The following is a 15,904-nucleotide window of genomic DNA, read 5'->3' as shown; positions in this document are numbered from 1 at the left end:
GAAGCTGGCAAAAGGTCGTGGAACGTGGATCAAATTACGGTTGGGGTGATTAATCAATCGTCTATTTTTAACCTTTATGCAAAGGAGTCGTCTTCCACGTTTTCTGGGATGTATTCTTGTGATGACCTCAATGTCTGGACCAACGCTGTGACCATGGAATTGTTTAATTACTGGCAATAATTGTAAAGTAATCTTAAAGAGCACCCACTAAGCATGATGCCAACGGTAAACAACGGCTTATTTTAGGAGCGTCAATAATGTGTATGAGTTTGTCAGCCAACAGTGGAAATATTTTTAAGTCTTCGTCAGGATTACCGAGCATATTTTGTCCTGAGTATGTGGTTAGGTGATTGAAGTTTATAAAAAAACGATCATTTTTTTTTTCTTAGCTTATTTTTATTAGGTCCTTTTAGGTGCTGTGACCAGGTTGGGACCGAGGATCAGTAAAAAAATATATAATAACAAAAAAAAAACTCCTTAAATTCCATACTTGGAGATCATGTAACTGACGAGGGTTACTTGGTCCAAGCGGGTCTTGCAGGTCTTGAATCTGCCGATGTACTCGGAGAAAATCCCCCACAGCTCAGCCGAACTGTAGAGTACCTCCCCGGCTTCCTTCTCCGTGGCTCCACCGTCTCGGGGGCCACCTTGGCTGCTTCCTGCGGGACGAGGACGATCCTTGGATTTTCCGTCCGGAACTGCGCCCGGCAGCGGAGGGAACTCCGCCGGCGTAAACGCTGGAACTGCTGGACTCTGCTTCTCCGCCTTCCTTGCCGGCGGTTTCGGTTTCGACGCCTGCTGGCGCCTCCGGATGAAGTCCGCACGCTTAGGGCAGCTGCGGTCCGTGGCTTCGTGGGCTCCAGAGCAGTTGGCACACCGCTTCAGCTCGGCTTCTTGGACTTTGCACTCGTCCGTCTTGTGAGGACCCCCACAGTTGTTGCACCTGCCTTTCAGGTGACAGTTCCTGGTTCCATGACCCAGCTGCAAGCAGTTCCTGCACTGGGTCACGTTCGGCCGCTTGTTCCGGTAGGCCTCCCACCGGATGATAGTGCTTGCCACAACTTTCATTGCAGAGAGCTTCTTCAGATTGGTGTATCCCTTGGGGAAGACCACAATGTACGGAGTTTCGTCCACGGTGGACTTTTCCTTCGGCTTGATGATATGCACCTCCTGCGCGTCCAGCTTGAGATCCCTCTTCAGAAGGTACTTGACCTCGTCCGGTTTCAGTTCATCAGGAAAACCACGAAGAACCACCCGATGATTTCGTTCGCTCCGCCGATCGTGGGTGTAGAATTCCACTTTCTTCTTCTTGAGTAGCTCTTGCAACTTGTCAAAATCTTTGACAGAGAAGCAGGTCACCTTGATTCCAAATCGGGTTAGTTTGTAAATCGGTTTGAAACCAAGTTTACACCTTTCCACTATCGCCACGAGCTTGTAAAAATCCGTGGTGTTCTTCACCACCAAAGGCGGTTGCTTTTGTTTACCTGCCGACTGGCCGGGTGGTGGAACTGCCGGGGCGACCCCTCCTCCTGCTGGGCTGGCATTGTTGTTGTTTTTGTTATCCGCTAGCGGGCTGAACTTGTTGTTGTTGAGCAGGGTCTTCTCAACTTTTTCTCCTTCGATGCCGATTCCAGTGACCTCGCTGGACTTCTTCCGCTTCCGATTCCCGCGGACGGGACGAAAATCTTCCTCCTCGGAGGATTCCTCCACCTCCATCTGTAAAAAGCTTCCAAGCACGCGAGATGACAACACGAGCAAAACACGTCTTAACTTGTCGCTTGCTGGTGACTGAATGCAAAAAAAAAACGATCATTCGTGCAGAGAAAATTTAATTTTCAAGTTTTCAAAAATATAGCCAGTAATGTTTTTAATTATTAACAAATTCAAAATAGATAACGCCTAGCACTCTTCTTGTCATTCATTAACATTTGTAGTGCGCCATTGCATTAGAATGCATTGAAGCATCACAAGTGTTAAAGCGGCCAGGCCTACTGCGTAAAGTCGTATCGCAGAGACATGATTCGTTTGAAGTGGGTTGAGTTTGAGCACGGAGTGTTCGAACAACAACACAATTCTATGTTTTTGAGCAGAAAAATAGCCATTTGGAAAAAAAAGTTTTTTTTTGCCTGTTACGGCCTCGTGGTGCGCCTCATGGCGCGGTGGTTAGCGGCTTCGGCTGCCGATCCCCAAGTTGCTATGGGGCGCGGGTTCGATTCTCGCCTTATCCTCCTGGCCTTCTATCGGTTGGGGAAGTAAAACGTCGGTCCATTTGCGTAAAAGAGGTTTTGAGTGACTCACCACACATAACCTTCGGACGCCTAGAAATGAGCAGAAACTTGCAACAGAGACCACAAAAGACCCGGGGGTCGTTAAAGTGGACTACTTTGCTTTTTTTGGCCTCGTGGCGCAATTTTAGTAAAAGAGTTTCCAGCAATATTAATGTCAGTTAATTTCCGGTATGGTTGCCTCCACAGTTCGCGCATTTGATATAGGACAAAGGAGGGTAATTTTTGTTGGCTTGTTTATCTTTTTTGGCCGGCCCTTGGAAAGCTAGAGGAGCTAACTCATATGACTAATCACAGGTAAACACTATTTTCTCTGCCGAATAAAACAAAATTATTCACCTTTTTTGAAAATATCATTTATTTGTATAATGCCTTGACCTTGGACAAGTTTAATTATTCCAGACCGTTGTTTAAAACAAAAACGCCTTTTCTTTTCGTTGCTACATTTTAATCAACAATTGAGTAGTTCAAATTACGCCGTCTAGTGTTTATGTGTGTAGTATGGGTGTCTGCGTGTTGTTGTGTGATTAAAAGTGTTGTAAGTGTGTGTTATTCAGGTGTTGTTTATAATTTGGTATTCATTAGAGGGCTAAGGTAAGGTTAGGTAATTGCAGTTCCGGAAAATGCAGTTCCAATTTGCAGGACAACGCGCTGATCGGAACGGTATGGCTCTTCACGATGGCCACCGCTTCTTTCAAGGTTTGAGTTAAAAATTTCCGTTACATGTTACTAGTCTGATAAATTTAAATAAATTAAACGTTAGCAAATTAGGTTAGCGAACTTTCTTGGAAATCTGGTCAATCAGCTCGTTGATTCGCTCGCTCTTGCCTCGCATCGTCTTCGGGTGGGGTCCAATCATCTGGATGAACTGCGGCACGTCCGGCGAAACCATCGTGAACTTGGCCAGCGCTTTCATCGTCCGGAACAGGTGCTCCTCGGTGGGTTCCGAGTTGAAGAACTGCAGCAGGGCCATCGAGATTTCCACCGCAACGTCGTCGAATACCACAGTTTTGACTTCCTTACAGGCTAGATTGTGGACCAGCGCTGTGCCAATTTCCTTCAGTCGGGGACAGGCGGCCAGCAGACAGTGGACCGCCACCTTGGTCGTGGCGCGGATGTTGGACGTGGTCTGGTTCAGGTACGACCACCCGAGATGTACAGCAGCCACTCGGACGCGTTGTCGTTCTCGAACAGGTTGCACATCTGTAAAAATAAGAAACGTTGAAACATTTCTGAAATATTTCATTCCGTACGAATCGATACTCACAAACAGCGCCATCGCTTGCTGCTCCTCCGGCGGGTGCTTGTCAATGTCCTGGGCAAAGTTCATCAGCACGTGCTCCCGTCGGTCCTGGTGCAGCAGCAGGATGATGTCGTCCTTGAGGGCCGCGTTCGCCAGTGCCCTCAGCAAATGCACTCGCACCTCCGTCGACAGTGACTGATCGCGGAACATGCGACCCACGAAGACGAGGAAGCCATCCCCGAGCGCCCAAGCTCCATCGCCAAGCAGAAGATACTGGTGAAGCTCATCGACCGCGACCTGTTCCTCTTCGGAGAGCTTCCCGTCCACCAGGTTGACCAGACATTCGAGCTCCAGTTTGGGCTGTAACGAGACAAAAGGTCACCAAAACACAGTTCCAAACGCACCAATCAACCCAACTCACATCGACTTCCTTGAAGATGATCGGCTGCTCGCGGTTCTTCTTGCGCTCCTCCTCGGCCAACCGTTCCGCTTCCTCCTCCTTCAGAACCTTCTCCGACGGCAACATCTCCGGCGGAATGCCGTTAGCACCGTTTTCCCCACCATTGACGCCATTCAGCGCCTCCGGTGCCTGCTCTCCCTCGGACATTCCGGCCGACGAGTTCTGATCGCTGCTGTCCCCCGGTGAGCTCCGCGTTCCGTCCCGCTTCGCTTTCTTCTCCTTTTTGCGGTTCTTCTTGTCGATCTTGTCCTTGATCTTGCTACGTCGCTCGTTTAGCTCCTGCGACTGTTGCCGCGCCGCCTCGATCTGGCTGTTGAGCTGCTCAAGGCCCGGACTGGCCGCCCGAGGACCACCGTTGAGAAACTCCGACTCGTACTGGAAGTTGCCGGTCGGATCGCCACCCGCGCCGAGACTCTCGATGAGCGGTCCAAGCGTTTGGCCCAACGGCGTCGCGAGAAACTCCTGGGGAAGATCGAGGATGTACTTGGGGATGCCGACGCCGCACAGGAACTGGCACAGGTCCTCGCTGAAGCTGTTGCAGTTGTGCTTGAGCAGGCTGTAGTTGGAGCCTCTGGAAGAGGGAGGGAGGGAAAAGGATTTGCTGTTGTAATAAGTTGGATCATTTGATATGTTTACGAAAAATAGAATAATAAAATAATATGTGTCATGAAGAAACCCTCTACATAATGCGAGTTTAATAAAATACAAATCGAATTATTTGGACCTTTTGGAATGTAAGTCGTGATTTTATTAGTCTGAAAATATATTTTTCTAATGGTTGCGAAACTTCAACACGAGTATTACTTGATAACATTAAAAATCTCATCATTAAGTTCCAAGATATTATCGATTGAAAATTGATGGCCGAATGGGTAGTACCGCATCTGGGGAATGGATGTGCACTAGGGTGGTTCATGGATATATGAAAAAGACAAAAGTGTTCTATTTCGTTTGCATCAACCGGAATTTCAAAGTTCTATGACCCCAGAAGCTAGCCTGAAAATTTGAGCTCATTTGGTTAAGGTTAAGTTGCTCCAGTTTTGATCTTAAGTTAGTATGGAATTTGATTCAATTTAATATGGAGAATTGTAACTTTTTACATGTTCTTATAGAAAATTTCCCAAAACCCTATCAAATTTTCCTATTCATAGGTTTCATATAGGTTTTGATCCGGGGAACAACTTTGTAGAACATCGCAAAGTGCTAAGAATTGATCCTGGAAAGATACAGTATGTTTTTTAGAGTTTACTTTTTTCGGCAAAATTTCAAAATATGCTATAAAAATTAATCTGTATCTTTTCGGGATCATTTTCTAGCACTTTGCGATGTTCTACAAAGTTGTTCCCCGAATCAAAACCTATAAGAAAACTCTTACATGATAAAGTTTTATCGGGTTGAGGAAAACTTTCTAGAAGAAGAGTTAAAAAGTGAAAAATAAATCAATTAAATTTATTGAAACTCCATTCTAACTTCATATCAAAACTGGAGCAACTAAACCATAACCAAATAAGCTAAAATTTTCAGGCTAGCTTTTTGGGTCATAGTACTTCAAAATTCCGGTTGATGCAAACGAAATTGAACACTTTTGTCTTTTCATATATCCGTGCTAATGCACTAGCGTGGTTACGTTTTTGAAAAGACAAAGTTGTTTTGTCTTGCATCAACCGGATTTCGTTCTTTATGTCCAGCACTCCTGAAAATTTGAGCCCATTTGCAGGTCTAGAGCTCCAGTTTATTTGATTTTGATTTATTTTCCATGGAAACTATCTTTTACATTTTATTAGATTTTTTATAAATCGATGAAATGACTTGATTCTTATAGTAGGAGATAGGTTTGAACTGGGAACAACTTTGTAGAATACCAACAAGCTAGAAGTGACCCTTTAAAGATACAGATACTTTTAGATGGTGGTTTTGAAAGGCCAGCCACCATCTAAAAGTATCTGTATCTTTAAAGGGTCACCTAGCTTGTTGGTATGTTCTACAAAGTTGTTCCCCAGTTCAAAACCTATCTCCTACTATAAGAATCAAGTCATTTCATCGATTTATAAAAAATCCTAATAAAATGTAAAAAGATAGTTTCCATGGAAAATAAATCAAAATCCCATATAAATTTCAAATAAAAACTGGAGCTCCTAGACCTTACCAAATGGGCTCAAATTTTCAGGAGTGCTTCTGGGGACATAAAAGAACGAAATTCCGGTTGATGCAAGACAAAATAACAACTTTTGTCTTTTTCATAGAAACGTGAACCACGCTAATGTGCACATTTTGTTGGTCTGAGTCTGTTTTATCCAAAACCAAAACCAAAATAAAAATATTGTGCTCTAACATGGTTAAAACTGCTGTCCCAATTCGCCCCAGTTGACGGTACTTAGAAAAACTAATCTTGTAATTTTAGTTCTTTGCAAGGCCATATCTCACCCAAAGATCGGATCAACAATGTTCAATAAAGAAATTTGTAGAGAAACAACTTTTCAAATATATTTTCCTACGAGATGGACGAGGACGATGAAATTTAGATCTTTTTGTCGACAAAACATATAAAAAATTAAAAATAAGCTCAAAGGGGGCAAAGTTTGGAAAACGGAGCTTTTGTTATAAAAAGTTAATAATAAATGTAACTTTTCAAGTACCATTATTTTCCGAATGGTTCTAATCATGACCTACAAGACACAAAATCGATCCGAAAATCACTTCTCAAGATACAGATTTTCGAATATTTGCATAGAACCTTTCTATCTTTGATATTTGTATGAAGAAACCAATGTGCGAAATGGCTTATTTGGACCTAAAGAATCGATGAACAAGGTTATTATTTTTTTGCGAAATTCTAGTGATTGTTTTCAAGTAATTTGTTTGACGCGTTGGTATTTTCTGAAAATCAGAAAGTTTGTTTACAAATAATAATTACATAACACCCTATGGTGATAGGGTTAAATAAAAAAAATAGTAGTCTTGTTGTGGTCATTAAGCTCAAATATGACCGAAAACTGCACTTAAATGATTTGAAATCCCTAGATAGCGATGGTGAAATATTTAAAAAAAATGCATTTGTTGAATTAACTATTGAATTTATTAAAATTTAACTAAAATTGGGTTGCGAAACTTCAATTTTTTGATAAAAGTGAAAAAATATATAAAAAACGAATTATTGTTCGTTCATGGTTCGATTATCTAAAGTTAGGATTAGGGTTACAAAAATATCAAACATTCAGTTCTCAGCGTCTACAACTATAATGCCAGAAAACTCATACATTAACTATCACAGACTTTCTTTCCATCGCGAGATTCTCAGCAACAAAAACGGTGGGTTCTATCAAGTGTTTACACAATTCTGTCAGATATTCCCATTTTCTTTCGAAATTTCACATTTACGCTCTTCCACCTCTCACGTTCTTTCATTGCGGTTTTGTGTGATAACCATATGCTCAGTGGTGAGAGCGCGTGATTAAAAAAGGGAACGGGACAAAGGAAGAGAAATTGTGCAACATGGAGTTAAACTTTCTGTCAAGCTGCTGTGAAGTTTTCCATGACAGCTGCTAAAGTTTCACTCCATGTTACCGGTTCACATCTCTCTTTTTAAATTCTCGATAGTGTCTGATTTTTTGGTACACGAATCGCGAAATGATAGTTTTTTTCTATCACTCGTTTACTTCACTGCTTCGAGTTAAAGTCACAAGTATACAGTTTTTTCTCTGATCCAAAGTGTAACGATACAAAAGACTCACTAGTTGTGTGTAACGATGGAAGAATCATCATCAAAAGAAAATCTTTGAACGTTAAACAAGAGAAAAAAAAAATCGAAGAGAACATGGCTCTCCTCTCTCGCGCACGTGAGATCGGTAAAAGGAATCTAAAAAAAAATCATCACCTTGATCATTCGGCGGAATATCTGTTTCACTACTACACTTGGAAGTGTAACGTCACTCTTCGAAAAATGACCTGTCACTTTTTGTAGATGTACAATTTGTGTAAACAAAGCGAAACAAATAATTTTAAGTGGTGCTGACTAGAAATTTTATATGAAAAAATCAACAGATTAATTTTTTGGAGAAGTTCGGAAGCGATTTTCTTTTGCGGGATTTGCCTCCTCTTTCTTTCGCGGGTGAAGAAAGTTTGCAAGCGAAAATGTTTTTTTTTTGCGATTATTCTATCCCTGGTTGTGTGACAAAAAATATCAGTATTTTCATTTAGAAGTTTACAAATATTAGGAGTTTCCATACTTTTTTCATAATTTTGACGAAATTTTATCAATTTTTGTTTTTTTTTTTTAACTTTCCTAAATTTGGGTAATCCTCCATCAACTCGAACGAAATTGGAAAATTCAGTTTCTATTAAACATTACTCTAAGGGGTAATTTTGGTCCATGATCCATGATCTGAGGTCCATTTTTAAGATTTCTCGTGACGGTGGGGCGATACGTTTTTCGTGATTTTTACTAATAAACGTTTTTCAGTAATTTCTAGCTCGAAACCGCGAAGAGATAGAAATTCGACGTCAAAGGGACTTTTGTGTAAAATTGGACGCCCGATTTGATGACGTACTAAAAAATTCCAAAAAACGTATTTTTCATCAAAAAAATCAAAAAATAGTTTTAAAATCGTTGCATTTTCCCGTTAATGAACTATTAAAATTGTGCGACATGTCACTTTTATGGGAAATTCAGTGTATTTTTCAAATGTGAAACAACCCAAATGGGTCATTTTTACATCAAGAATTTTTACATTTGAAAATTACGTGTTTATGTTACTTTCCGGGTTTTTTTCAGACGTTTGTAGTGGCTCATGCATTGCTTTTGATGAAAAATACGTGTTTTCGTAATTTTGAGTGCGTCATCAATTCGGGCGTCAAATTTTACACAAAAATTGAGATTTCCACAATTTGTCCATGCTCCATAACAAAAAAAAAAAATTGTTGAGGTTGAGGTTAAGATTCCCAAAAAGTGTCCACGTGGTTTATGGATGGTCCCTAAGACCGTTGCAAACATTTTTGAAACTTAACGTTAAACGTGATTTTTAGAAAATTTTATCAACGCAATTGTGTTAATTTTTCTTTTTTTTGTAAAAAGTTTATTGAAAACTTCAAGAAGGTTACATTCTTTTAAAGTGAATTGAAAATTAGAAAGTTATTGAACAGAAATTGCTAAAACATATTTATCATTTGAATACACATAATTATAATCCTGTTCGTAACAATTGACCAAAAAATACAAAAATCAATCAACAAAACTTTGGACTTCCCAAACAAAATTAAAAGGGTTTGCATTTAGAGGATTGTTTTTGGGTCTAATACGATCAGGAAATAGTTTGCCTGATTGAATTGTACAAATTTTCGAACATTTTTCGTACTAAACATAAGGGCTGCAGAAATTTTCTAAATTAATTTTCTTTCATCGAATTTTCAGAGCAATTTTTTTAATCTTGTTGAGAAGAAAAAACTTTATATTATGTTTGTGTAACCAAATAACCATACAAAACCAAAACCAATTTAAATTTAAATGAAAAAAAAATTAGTTTGAGTTTGTTTTTTTTACGATACCTAGCAAATGAATCTAAACACTATTATTTGCTCAAATTTACGATATAAACAGAAAAAAATATACACAGATCACAATCCAAAAATAAAGATGCGCTCTTCACCAGCTTTCATTCCGCTTGAATTGCACCACAAATGCACCTGATCGAAAGGTAAAAACTGAACGCGACACAACAAATCAAACAAAAAATCCCACCACACTTGGAAGGAAAAGTATCACACAATGAAGAGGCCGTCCCACCAAAATCTGCGCCACACACTTTTTCTTGGCTACTTATTTTTAGAGCCGGCCTAAAAACTCTTGCCCAATTTGCACCCAAAAATCTAGCTTCACTTGTTCTTGTGGAAATTACACTGTGAAAAAATTGTGTTCAAAATGATTTTTAACAAAACATCTGACTATGTTTAGTTAAATTTGTGAAAATAATTAAGATGTCAGAAATTAACTAGATTTCTCCATCAGTATTTTTTAAATTAATTAACAATATTTCTAACTAAATGCACCAACACATGCAAGAGCACCAATACTAACTCATATTTCCGATACAATGTTCTCTACTCAAAAATAAAGAGAGAGCTATTTTTAAAATATGCCGGCAAATGTGCGGCGGCGATCGGCTCAACGTCTCTTTTTTTTTCTTAGCATTTACTTCAAATTAGGTTAGAGGGAAAAAAATAAGTGTGCAGGGTGGCCCAATGTGGGTCAGTTCACTCACCTGAAGGTACTTTCCGCCAGGCCACGCACGTAATCCGTAAACACCGAGTGGGGAATAAACGTCTGACCGATCACTTCCTTCCGCAGCGGCTGACCGAGCACTGTCGTTCCCTAAAAAGAGAGAAAGAGAGAGTGAGTGAAAATTAGGAAAATTTTCCATTAATAACTCGTGGAAAATTGGTCACATGCTTGAAATTCCTCACGAGTTGGGATTCTCACGCAAAATTGTGACAAACAACCACAAAAAAAAAACAGACCCAAAGGAACACTCACTTTCAATAACAATTAAGCGATCACTCCGAAAATGGCCTAATCAAAGTGAAATTATTTCAACCAAAAAAGGGAAAATTTGCCGGCGAAAACGATCCACTCTAGAACGGGGCGACGATCAACCGAACCGACTGACTGTCTGACGACTGCTGGCAGAGAGTTTTTCCGGCTTGAATGGGTAGAATTTTCCTTAGAGTTTGAGTGTGAGTGTGATTCTCTCTCATTACTCACACACACACACAAACACTTGATGGTAAGTCAGGCGTGAGAGTGATCGTGTTTTTCACCAAAAACCGCTGACTTGGGTGAGGAAAATCCCTTCGACGGCTTCTCAAGACATGGGGGTGTGCGTGGGATGCGTAAAAATTGCGCGCCGGCATACTACAGGGACTAACGAATGTTTGAGGACGTCAAGTGTTCAGCAGATTAAGGGGATACAAACTAGGATGTAACAAAAATGTATTTTCGGCGGGAATTCAGAGGCTTGTTTCGATGGGCTAAATCTCAAAATATGAGCTGAACTGGACGTAACAGGAATTCGTGCCTTGCATTTGAATTTCCAATGGGATTAAACTCGTAATTTTTTTTTTTTCAAAAATTACAATTTTTCGAGACACTTTGGCCATTAAACACAAGAACCAATCAAAAATATTCAATGGCTAAAATTTGCATTTTTCCAAAAAGTTTTTTTTCTGTATTTTAAAAATTAAAATAGGAAAAAAAGCCGATTTTTTTAGGATAGAATTAGCCATTTGTGAGTTCGGACGTGGAATTTGTTCGGTGCCGAAAATTTGACGTTTTTCTTCGGTTTAGATTTGTTTTTCATTGGCAAATTCCGAGAAAGTTTCTGATGAGTTTTTTAGATTAATTGTTTGTACTGAGCAGTTCTCTAGGATTTCGGTCATTCGATTTTTTTTTGTATTTTTTAATCCGACTGAAACTTTGTTGGTGCCTTCGGTATGCCCAAAGAAGCCATTTTGCATCATTAGTTTGTCCATATAATTTTCCATACAAATTTGGCAGCTGTCCACACAAAAATGATGTATGAAAATTCAAAAATCTGTATCATTTGAAGGAACATGTTTGCACACTTTTAGAAAAAATATTTTTGAAAGTCTGAGAAAATTCTCTATATTTGGCTTCTTCGGACTTTGTTGATACGACATACGACCTTTGGTTGCTGAGATAGTGCAATGCAAAGGCTTAAAAACAGGAAAATTGATGTTTTCTAAGTCTCACCCAAACAATCCACCATTTTTCAATTTCGATATCTCAGCAACTAATGGTCCGATTTTCAATGTTAATATATGAAACATTTGTGAAATCTTTTCGAAAACAATATTTTCAAAATTTTCAAATTAAGACTAACATTTTAAAGGGCGTAATATTGAGTGTTTGGCCCTTTTAAAATGTTAGTCTTGATTTGAAAATTTTGAAAATATAGTTTTCGAAAAGATCGGAATTTCACAAATGTTTCATATATAAACATTCAAAATCAGACCATTAGTTGCTGAGATATCGACATTACAAAATGGTGAGTTGTTTGAGTCAGACTAAGAAAACATCAATAAATTTTCCTGTTTTTAAACCTTTGCATTGCAATATCTCAGCAACTAAAGGTCGTATCAACAAAGTCCGAAAAAGCAAAATATAGAGAATTTTTTCAGACTTTCAAAAATATTTTTTCTAAAGGTGTGCAAACATGTGCACCAATTATAAAAAATGAAAAACTGCGACTATTTTCAAAAAAGTCACCTAAATATGGATTTAACTTGAAAACGGTGCACTTTATCAAATTTTCACTAAAGTACTTTTTGATTGCAAATACAATTTTACAACGGAAAATATAGTTGAAAAATTTTTGCGACCAATATTTCGATTTTTTTTTTAAATCAGTATTGATTCAAAAATTCATAACTCGCTCAATGATTTTTTGCACAACCTGGAAATTTCTGAAAAGTTGGCATTTTATGTCCTCTAAAACATATAAAAAAATCGTGTTTTTTGCAAATCAAGTTTTAGTGATAAAAAGTTAAGTAAAAAATCACAATTTTTTTTTAATGTGCATCATTTTTTCCAGTGTAGTCCATATCCATACCTACAACTTTGCCCAAGACACCAAATCGATAAAAAATTCCTTCAAAAGATACAGATTTTTGAATTTTCATGCATCATTTTTGTATGGACAGCTGCCAAATTTGTATGGAAAATTAAATGGACAAACTAATGATGCAAAATGGCTTCTTTGGGCATACCGAAGGCACCAAAAAAGTTTCAGTCGGATTAAAAAATACAAAAATTAAAATTGAAGAAAAAAGACCGATTTCGTAGAGAATTACTCTACTGTAAGTGAAACTACATGCTGAAGACAAAAGTGAAGCTCTGCTTGATTTTTTTTTCGTGTGGCGTAACGGAAAGGATTTTCGTTTTGTTCCAGCCGTTCCGGCAAGGCCAGAAGCTGTTCACAACCTGCGGATGCCTGGATTCGATGATGTTCTAGTGAGGCAACAGCAACAGAAATGTAATCCGTTCTCAGAATCTGTCTCTGCGGTTAATGCAACGCAGTAGGCCTGGCCGCTTTAATTTTTGCAATACATGTTCGGGGTTACTTGGATGTAATGCAATCATTAATATTGACAAGAAAGGACTTGGGGCGAAATCTAACCACAAGTTCTTCCAGGATGTTTTCTTCGGACTGGCTGCGCTTGTGTTCGATTAGATTAGATTAGAAGCCGATTTTTGTATTACACTTTTGTATCACTCACTAGAATTCCCAAAATACTTATTTCTGTTTTTTTTTAGAATAGAATAGAAAAGGCATATTTTGCGCTAGAGTTTTAGGATGGTGCAAAATCTGGTACCGGAATTATGAGTTTTTGCAAAAAAAATATTTTTTACTTGAAAAGATATATCATCATAAAAAATGTCAATGACACATTCTCCGGCAATGTACACCTTAGGATGAAATTTTGAAAAGCGTGTATTAGCTATTTGGATATTTTTCCTCGATTCTAGACTACTTGAAACTTCAAAAATCATGGTTTTCATTAATTGATCTTTTGAATATCATTTTGTACAAGTTGGTTAGGTTATGCATCAATTCGTGATAAAATCATCGTTTTAAAACATTTTTCTAAAAACTCCTGGTTTTCAGCGAAATAAAATCCAAAAAATATTCTTTTGATTGCATTTTGTAGGTTTTTAGTTGTACTAAATGGAAATGTCATGGGTTTGCGGTTTATCTTAAGTTAAGTATTTTTTCAAACTAGTGTAAGTTTACCATTTTACTGCGTTGCAACGTCACGATAAAGGGACATTTGTTTATGTCAACAAAAAACTAAACATTCAATCATTTTGATATTTCGGATGCTCTTTGTACTTGGAAAGAGCTTTCAAATGCAATCTAGAGCGACTTAATTGGTTGTCTAGATCCAAAGTTACAACAGGTTTAAGTTTGCGTTGCAACGTCACGAAATTTTAAATCACATTGGTCACATGGCAAAAAAGGTGTATGCGTAGTTGGTTGTTGAAGATAAAAGGGTACTAAATATTATATATTTGTTATATAATGTTTCCGAGCATATTTACAAAAGAATTGTACATGGGTCATTCACAAATTCCGTCATTTAAGTTTGATGCAACTCGAAAAAAAGTATTTTATGAAACTTGTTGAACAAATCAAAATAGACCGATGTTCACAAGGGGGGAAAATTCTAAAACTTTCAAAAAAGTAATCACGTGGTTACTGGATGGCCCCTTTATGATAAACTGATTTACGTGAGGGTTCATTCTAATACAACGCAATGATTTTTTTATCCCACACCCTTATGTAAGTCAAATTACAGTAAAATTCATTAAACAATAAAAATCACGTGGTTCGATTGTTTTTTTTCACAAACTTTTGTCACTCTGTTGTTGGACGAACCCTTACTTAAATAAGTTGTATGCAACGTTTTGTTGTTCACAATTAAAAATGTTATGTTGCGCAGTTAAACAGTTATATTATTTCCTCAAATTTAATTTTAAAAGCACAAAAGTCAACAAAATAAGTTACGTTGTTTGCAGATCACCCCTTAAGGGCCATGAACAAACGATATGGGCACTTTATTTGTAAATTCAAAATAAGCCCTCCTGAAAACTTGAAGCTCCTCACCTCCCTTCTAAAACTTCCACGTGTTTTGTAAGTTGCCCAAAACCATTAAAATATTAAGGGAGCGTTCTTGCATTACGTAACAAAACATTTATATTTTTAGACCCCCTCCACCCCTGGAAATACATTTCCGATACACTTTTTTTGTATAAATCCTCGAACCCTCCTCCCTCCCCCTTGATATTACGCCGTTACGTAATGCATGGACGTCCCGTTACATGGATAGAGGACGGGAGAGGGGGGTTCCTTCGTGATAATGGAATAATACAAAAAAAAAATATTTTGAAAACCCTTTGGAAAACTTCGTAAATCGTACTGCAACTGTGAAAGCAGAATAGGGGGGGGGGGGTCTAACATGGGCAGGCCAATCAATTCACATGTCCTTGTACTGTCTATTAATGTCTTATAATCAAATCTTCACCTACAGTTGTTCAGCCTAACAAAAACTATGATTTATTTTGAAACTATAATTTCGTGACGTTGCAACGCAACGAAAACCCCTGTTTTCAAAAACAGAGCGTTGCAACGTCACGAAATGTAAGCGGTCTTCAAAAATTGAGGTTTAATTTTTTCGAAAAACTAATGATTGCATTCGATTTGTTGGCCAATTTTACACTAAAAATGGAAGAAGAACTCCAAATTTGCCGTTTAACAGAGCAGAGTTAATGGCGAAACATGAATTGGGTCAGGATTGAGAAAAAGTCACGCGTTGCAACGTCACGCTACATATCCCCCTCTCAAAAATAGAATATTCGCTTAAAATAATGTTTCAACATTGTATCTCATAGGAAATTTAATGTACTTTCCGAATCTGTAATAACATATGTACCTTTCTAATGTATTTTTTGAGTTACAGCCGAAATACTGAAAAAAGAAAAGTCAAAGCGTTGCAACGTCACGGCGGAATGTGTCCAATAATGATGTGTAGATTATAACCAAATTGAAAATGACTTGACACATTTTTTTATAATGTGCATCGTATTCAAGTTATTAGCTTATTTCAGTGTCAATTTTCGAATTTCTTAGTTTATTTTTTTGCAGTTTGAAAATGCTTCACGAAGGACAACCCCTACAAAAAAAACTCGAAAAGTTGAGACAGTTTCCTACAATTAACACATGCATTTTTTTTCTTTTTTTTATTAAAAACTTTTTTGAAATTATAAAATCCAGTTCAAAACTTGAAAATGATAAAAATAAGTGACTTTAGCCTTTTTTAAAAGGTTACTCATGATTACAAAATTTC

The 15,904-nt window shown here is 38.1% G+C and overlaps 1 protein-coding gene across 1 annotated transcript in view; it reads right to left on the bottom strand.

The window, feature by feature from the left end:
• Positions 1–2,619: 2,619 nt before the first annotated feature.
• The window catches only part of LOC6052936, a 33,471-nt gene continuing 20,186 nt past the window's right edge, over positions 2,620–15,904 (bottom strand). Inside the window, 5 exon segments of the mRNA XM_038266873.1 lie at positions 2,620–3,434; positions 3,437–3,488; positions 3,553–3,888; positions 3,950–4,559; positions 10,243–10,352. Of these exon segments, the coding sequence (XP_038122801.1) occupies positions 3,058–3,434; positions 3,437–3,488; positions 3,553–3,888; positions 3,950–4,559; positions 10,243–10,352 (1,485 nt within the window). The 3' untranslated portion in view covers positions 2,620–3,057.

Source organism: Culex quinquefasciatus, chromosome 1 (assembly GCF_015732765.1).
Source record: "Culex quinquefasciatus strain JHB chromosome 1, VPISU_Cqui_1.0_pri_paternal, whole genome shotgun sequence".
Taxonomy (NCBI): Eukaryota; Metazoa; Arthropoda; class Insecta; order Diptera; family Culicidae; genus Culex; species Culex quinquefasciatus.
This window is presented reverse-complemented; position numbering and strand designations above follow the sequence as displayed.